Below are 6,956 nucleotides of genomic sequence, written 5' to 3'. Positions count from 1 at the left end.
CCCTCTCCCTCTCCCTCTCCCTCCTCCCTCTCCCTCTCCCTCTCCCTCTCCCTCTCCCTCTCCTCTCCCTCTCCCTCTCCCTCTCCCTCTCCCTCTCCCTCTCCCTCTCCCTCTCCCCTCTCCCTCTCCCTCTCCCTCTCCCCCTCCCTTCCTCCTTCCCCTCCTTCCCTTCCTCACAGGCTTGCTCGCAGTCATAAGAACCACTCCGCTGATCCAGCCCGTCGATCACATTCCCCTCATGAACTCGAACAGCGGCCATGGCTTTCTCCCTGTCATCGCCGAGACCAACGGGGCCGGCCTGGGCTTGCCCAACAGCACCGCCAGCTCGGAATCAGCTGAGTCCCCGGAATGGAATGGTGTAGAGCGGCAGTTATCAGGGGACGTCTCCTCGTCAGCAGGAGGGGACAACTTTCAGCTCACTAGAGAGCTCAAGACCCTCCTTCTCGCCCACCGCAAACAGGTCAGCCCAGGGGATGAGGGCCCCAGAGTTGGTCACTGTGCTAGTAATGTCCCCGGTCCGATCAGGGGGAGGGGGGCCGGGGGGTGCCGAAGTTCACTCAGATTCCCGCTGAGAAAGGTTGGCAGGTGATGGAGGACGTTTCTAACCTGCTGAAGGACAACACGGAGCTGATCATAAAGGAGATACTTCTCGAGCTCGAGGGGGAAGAAGAGTGACCCGGTTGCCAGACACTGCGGGAGGGGGGGGGCAAGTGTATCAGTAGTGTATCATAAGCTTTTGGAACTCTATATGGTCTTATTACTTCAACGACTGACTGACGTTCCGAACTTTGAGAGTCTCCGCGGCGAGTCTCAGGCTGGCGAACGGCGGCAGCGGGCCCGGGCCTGTCCGATCGGCAGTGGCACGGGCCTGGCGGTGCCGGCGGTAAAGGGCTCTAAAAGGGCTGTAAAAGAAAAAAAGAAGTTATCGGGGACAAGTTGATCCAGAGAAATGCGATGCAGAGGAAGGCAAGGAGGACGAGGAGGATGAAGACGAGGAGGACGAGGAGGAGAGCGATGTAGACACTGATGAAGATGCAAACGTCCAACACGAGGCCAACCCAGACCATCCTGCGCCCTCACTGACAAGGACGCGCTGGGATCTTCGCTTGTCGACCATGCAAGGGGGGAGAACCTGCGGTTGTCTGTGCAATATTTCGGCCATGCTGTGTTGCTTCTTGACTTCACTGCTGGTCTACTCGTCAACAAGATACCGGGGGGTCCCGGGAGGGGACGCAGGAGAGCTGATGGCAATGGCGTGTACTGGTGGAGTAGCGCACCCCCCAGGGTATCCCTTGCTGACGATGATTGGGAGAGCATGGCTGGCGATGCTGTCACATGTCGACATGCCGCCCTCTTCAAAGCTCGCTCTCCTCTCCTCCTTTTTGGGTGCTGCTGCCGCCAGCATGCAGTTCGCAGCCGCCGAGTCCCTCACGGGGGACGTTGCATGCAGCGTATTTGCCGCTGGTCTCTTTGCGTTTTCCAACACGGCATGGAAGTTCAGTACTCAGTTCGAGGTCTTCGCGCTCAACAACATCTTCTCCTCCTCCATCCTCCTCCTCACCCTTCACTTCCTCCGCCACCAGCGGGGCTGGACGCCCCTGCTCGGGTCGTTCCTGTGTGGCCTTGCTCTTACGAACCAGCACACAATCGTTGTGCTCGTCCTGGTTTCCGTCGTCTTTGCAGTCTGGAGGAGTCGGCTCAGTCTCCTGCATCCGAGGAGGATGCTTGTGCTGTTGGTTCTGTTCGTGCTGGGGTTGAGTCCATACTGCTACCTCTTCGTTGCAGGTAGTCAGCAGATCTCTCTGTTGGATGACTCGTGTTCGAACCTGAACAATCTTCTTCTTTTCATGCATCTGCTACCGTGTTTTGTCACTTGTCGTCTTGTAAGTCTCTGTTTGTACCTCTCTCACCATGTTTTGCGTGTTCGTTGCCTGTGTTGTCTTCGCCAGCATTGTGCATGTTCCGTTGTTCCCATGCTCTTCTGCTCTGCTTCACCTGTCCCCATCATCCTCTGCTCTGCTTCACCTGTCCTTGACTATCGCGTCAGGGTCTCGACCTCCCATGGGGAGTTGGGGATTGTTTCAAGATATGAGAGGACTATTGCGACATGTACTGAGAGAGGAGTATGGAACTTTCCAACTTTACACGTCTGGTCGATCAGGTATTGTTCGCTAACATTTTGATCCACCCTGCTGATCTGGACTTGTCTTGCTCCTGCTCCCGCTCTCTCTGAATCTGTTGAGCAGAGCTCTCCAGCAACACCACAAGCGTTCAGACGTGGGAGAGCAGATGGAAGAGGAACGTCGCTGACTACTGGAGCAACTTGAACGAGGAGACGGCAGGAGTTGGGCCATTCTTGTTCGTTCTTGGACTCATTGTACGTGTGACGATGTTTTCAAGTCTGCCTGCCTGCCTGCCTGCCTGCCTGCCTGCCTGCCTGCCTGTCTGTCTTGACTCATGCTCGGATGATTGTCTTTTGTGCTATTACAGCTTCTGCTTCTGGCAAAGGATGCAAACCAGGTCACAGGAGGGGCGTACCTTGTTGTTTACTTGGCCGTTTACATGGCGATCTTCACTTCACTCGCAAACCTTCCAGACTCCGTGAATGCTGCATCTTTGACAAAGCTGGTTTTGTGATGTTCGTAAATCAGAAATTCTACGATGATATCTTGAGAAGGTTCTGGATGCAACCAAATCAAGTGGGTCAGCTTGCTTCACTGAGTGATTTGGCTCATCCTTGTCGTGCAAGGTTGTTTTCCTCGTCATAGCCTACGGAGCATCGACAAGTGTCCAGAGCTTGCTCAATGTGCGGGCTGGCCAGTTTGTACGTCCTGTCGTGTTAGCAGGTGCTGAATTCATGATTGTTGATTGATTTGACCTTTGATCGGTTAGCAATCATTGCTTTGCAACTGATGAGAAATTTTCCTCGAAGGAACATGTACAACAACATGATAGTGCACAGGTGAAAAGCGATTGTCGAACCAAGGGAGTGAAAAAAGAAGAACGGAGTAGGAGGAGAGGAGTGGAGAGGAGAGGAGAGGAGAGGAGAGGAGACAGGAGAGGAGAGGAGAGAGGTTGAACAGGTCATTTGAAGATTGATACAAGGATCATGAACGAGGGATTGATAACTTTTGACATGATTCGTCAGGTTTGCACTGGACCAGCTTTCTGCGCTTCCTCCTCATTCTATAGCTCTTTGCTCGGGAGATCTCAACTATTTTCCCGTCCTCTACCTACGAAGCTGCGAGAGGTCTGCTTCTGTGCCTTCTTGTGCTCCTGCTCCTGCTCCTGCTCCTGCCCCTGCCCCTGCCCCTGCTCCTGCCCCTGCCCCTGCCCCTGCCCCTGCTCCTGCTCTTGCCCCTGCTCCTACTCCCCTTTCCCTTCACACCAATACATCTCTGTGCCATTTGATCCCCCCTTTCTCCTCCAAACTTCTACTCCTCATCATCTTTACCTGAAGTCACTTTCCTGATCCTCCCCCTCACATCATGCAGGAGACGGCAAGATGTTCTTCTGCTCAACACAGCGATGATGAAGGGAGAATGGTTTCAAGCTCAACAGGTCATGGTCAGGGGAGAAGGAAAGGGCAGAAGCTTTAGGGAGAAAGGAGGAGGAGGAGGAGGAGGAGGAGAAGGAGGAGACTATTTCGATGGTGTTGTTGGGGGGGCAGGAAAGTTGACGAGGGGACGGGAAGAGGAGCTGAAGAGAATGGGAGGAGGAGCTGGAGGGAGCTGGAGGAGGATCTGAAGAGAACGGAAGGAGGAGCTGATTTTCCTGTGCAGGAGTTTCTTTCGACCCCTGTCGTGCTGCCTGGAAGGAGGTATGCACCAGAAGTGCCGCACTGCGACGAGCACGTCTATAACCTCCGCTGCTTCCTCGAGGCGAACCTTGGGAGAGGGGAGGAGGAGAGGGAGAGGGGACAAAGGAGGGACAAGAGGAGGGACAAGAGGGGGAAGGAGGGGAGGACAAAGGACAAGAGACAGAGGAGGAAGGAGGACAGGGAGGAGGGGGCTATGGGCAGGAGGAGGATATTCCTGTTAGGTAGGCGACCTCCCTCGGACGATTCATGGCAGGTGATACAAATGTTACTGCCTCACTTTCCCTTCCCTTCCCCCTCTTACGATCGTCCTGTTCACTCCTTCCCTCCTTCGCTCCCTGCTTGCCTGCCTGCCTCGCTCGCTCGCTCGCTCGCTCGCTCCTTCCCTACCTTCCTCCCTACCTTCCTCCCTCCCTCCCTTCCTCCCTCAGTCAGTCAGTCAGTCAGTCAGTCAGTCAGTCAGTCAGTCAGTCAGTCAGTCAGTCAGTCAGTCAGTCAGTCAGTCAGTCAGTCAGTCAGTCAGTCAGTCAGTCAGTCAGTCAGTCAGTCAGTCAGTCAGTCAGTCAGTCAGTCAGTCAGTCAGTCAGTCAGTCAGTCAGTCAGTCGGTCGGTCAGTCAGTCAGTCAGTCAGTCAGTCAGTCAGTCAGTCAGTCAGTCAGTCAGTCAGTCAGTCAGTCAGTCAGTCAGTCAGTCAGTCAGTCAGTCAGTCAGTCAGTCAGTCAGTCAGTCAGTCAGTCAGTCAGTCAGTCAGTCAGTCAGTCAGTCAGTCAGTCAGTCCATCCCACCATGTCTTTTCTTCTCCACTTCCCTCCTCCTTACTCTTCCTCCCAGAAGGAGTTTGAGGACTGGCCGTTTGGACTGGCAAGAGAAGTGTTTTTCACTCGGAAGAGAAGAGGAGGAGGAGGAGGAGGAGGAGGAGGAGGAGGGAGGGATTGGTTCAAGAAATGGGCGAATGAGAGCATGGCTGCACTTTCGTTGTCGCCGAGGTTTGAGAGGAGGAGACGTCGGCTGCTGGAGGAGCGAGAGGGGAACTACTTCTCCCAGCGGATCGAGGCATGGCTGGAGTCGCAGGAAGTTTGTGCGGACGATGGGAGGAGAGGAGGAGGAAGGGAGGGTGGGAGGAAGGAGCTGCAAGGGGGACGGCAGAACGAGAGAAAGAAGCTGAGCAAGGAGGAGGCAGAGGTGGCAGACCAGAAGGAGAAGGAGCAGGAGGAGCAGGAGGAGCAGGAGGAGCAGGAGGAGCAGGAGGGAGGAAGGGAGCTTGACAATTGGGAACGGGCAGCGGAAGAATCCTACCTCTCCTCCCTCACTTTCACCTCGAAGTTCTTCATCTCAGCACTGAGAGACGAGCATGCTTCTCTGTCCATCAGCAGCAACGACACGGCGATCGCAGCCATGGCGGAGCGAGTGAGTATGGCGACGGCGAGGACGATGCCGTATCAGTCGGCGTCGCACAAGAACATGGGGGCGTTCTACCAGCACCTGATGAATGTGATGGAGCAGGACAAGGTCAGGAGCCGAGGAGGGGAGGAGGGGAGGGGAAGAGGAGGAGGAGGAGGAGTAGGAAGAGGAGGAGGAGGAGGAGGATGAGGAGGAGGAGCGAATGGGATTGTGGAGGGTCAGGATGGAGAATTGGAGGAGGAAGGGGAGTGGAATTACCGAAAGAGAGGGGGAGGTGGCTGGGAGGAGGAGGGGAGGCAATGAAAGAGGGGGAGGGATAACATCTTTCCTTCATGCAGATCTCGTACATCAAGAAAATGGTCACTTCCTATGAGAATTTCATAGCGGTGCCGCCCTTTTCCTCGACCTCGTCCCTGTTCTCCTGTCCGTCCTCGTCTCCTCCTCCTACATGATTCCCTTCCTCCCTCCTCTTCTCTCCCGCTCACTCTCCCGTGCTGATCCTCGCAGCTGTTGACCGACCAGCAGGTCGCGACTCTGAGGAGGGAGGAGGACGAAGACATCCGCGTCCTAGGGGAGTGGGTGGAGCAAGTGAAGGACTGGATGTCACAGCAGGCAATCGTTTAGCCCTCCAGCAGCAGCAGTTCGCGGATACGCGTGACCTGAGGAGAAGTGCTGTGTCAGGGGGGAGGGAGAAGGAGGAGGAGGAGAAGTTGCGGTGGAGAAGGTGAAGGGGGGGGGCACGAGCACGAGCACGAGCTCGAGCGCGAGCAGCGAAGGCAGAGGACGGGGACAAGGACGAGGAGGAAAGGAAAAGTTGGAAGGTGGGGGAGGAGGGAGAGACTGAGGAGGAGGAGGAGGAGGAGGAGGAGGAGGAGGAGGAGGAGGAGCAACGAGGCACGGGGTTGAGGAGGAAAACCTTGGAAAAGTCGGAGAAGCTTCTGACATTCTGATCGCCGTTGCGGAAATATCTCAGCTCCTGGATGGGTTGGACGACTCGGGTGGTGCTGGCGAGAAAGGCACCGGCCCAGGAGTTGGCATCGATCTGAACAAATCGTTATGAAGGAGGAGGAGGAGGAGGAGGAGGATCATAAAATAGTTTCAGAGGTGAGATGAAAGAGAACGATAGCGACATCATTCTGCATGTGTTTGAGATAAATCAGGCAAGACATGTGTCTGCCTGCCCGCCTGTCCTCATCTCTGTGAATGGATGCATGTTTGTGTTCACTTACCAGCTTTGGTTTCTCGAATCTTATCGGCACGCCATGGCGCTTGCAGACGTAGACGAGCAGCGCACGAACATGTCCGTAGAGAATGTCCCTGTCCTGAAGACAACATCATGGGGGATGCGGGCAACTTGGATGTCAACAACAGCAACGAGACAGGAAAACGTTCCGAGGTACACGAAGAGGAAGAGCGAGTATGACAGGATATGGAAAAACAAGGTGAAATGAAAGATATAGCAAAGAAAGGAAACGGGCAGGCACGAATGGAGAGGCCAGCCGGCAAGCATGCAGGGGGGGGAGAGGGAGGGAGGGAGAGGGAGAGGGAGAGGGAGAGGGAGAGGGAGAGGGAGAGGGAGCGGGGGGAGGGAGCGTCTCCTTACCGATGTCACAACACACCCATCGCTATCAATAACGAAGAAGTTGGTCACCAGCCCCTCCAGCAGACCCTTCACCCTCCTCGTCCTGGAAGCCGCACACAATCATCCTCTCCCTCCTCCTCTTGTCCAAGTTCCTCT

The 6,956-nt window shown here is 55.5% G+C and overlaps 2 protein-coding genes across 2 annotated transcripts in view; both read left to right on the top strand.

The window, feature by feature from the left end:
* The window catches only part of GUITHDRAFT_110453 (hypothetical protein), a gene marked incomplete at both ends in the record, with an annotated part of 3,263 nt that extends 2,588 nt beyond the window's left edge, over positions 1–675 (top strand). Inside the window, 2 exons of the mRNA XM_005830577.1 lie at positions 192–460; positions 586–675. Of these exons, the coding sequence (XP_005830634.1) occupies positions 192–460; positions 586–675 (359 nt within the window). The remainder of the gene's footprint in view (positions 1–191; positions 461–585) is intronic.
* Positions 676–1,343: 668 nt separating this feature from the next.
* Positions 1,344–5,842, top strand: GUITHDRAFT_140403 (hypothetical protein; the record flags this gene model as incomplete). Its single annotated transcript, XM_005830576.1, has 13 exons — positions 1,344–1,785; positions 2,048–2,161; positions 2,247–2,377; positions 2,491–2,628; positions 2,652–2,699; positions 2,750–2,846; positions 2,893–2,962; positions 3,149–3,250; positions 3,495–3,561; positions 3,783–4,073; positions 4,649–5,326; positions 5,557–5,604; positions 5,744–5,842. The coding sequence occupies 13 exons, from the start codon at positions 1,344–1,346 to the stop codon at positions 5,840–5,842; spliced, it is 2,325 nt and encodes a 774-aa protein (XP_005830633.1).
* Between the last annotated feature and the right edge of the window lie 1,114 nt (positions 5,843–6,956).

The sequence above is a fragment of the Guillardia theta genome (genome assembly GCF_000315625.1).
Source record: "Guillardia theta CCMP2712 unplaced genomic scaffold GUITHscaffold_45, whole genome shotgun sequence".
In the NCBI taxonomy this organism is placed as follows: Eukaryota; class Cryptophyceae; order Pyrenomonadales; family Geminigeraceae; genus Guillardia; species Guillardia theta.
This window is presented reverse-complemented; position numbering and strand designations above follow the sequence as displayed.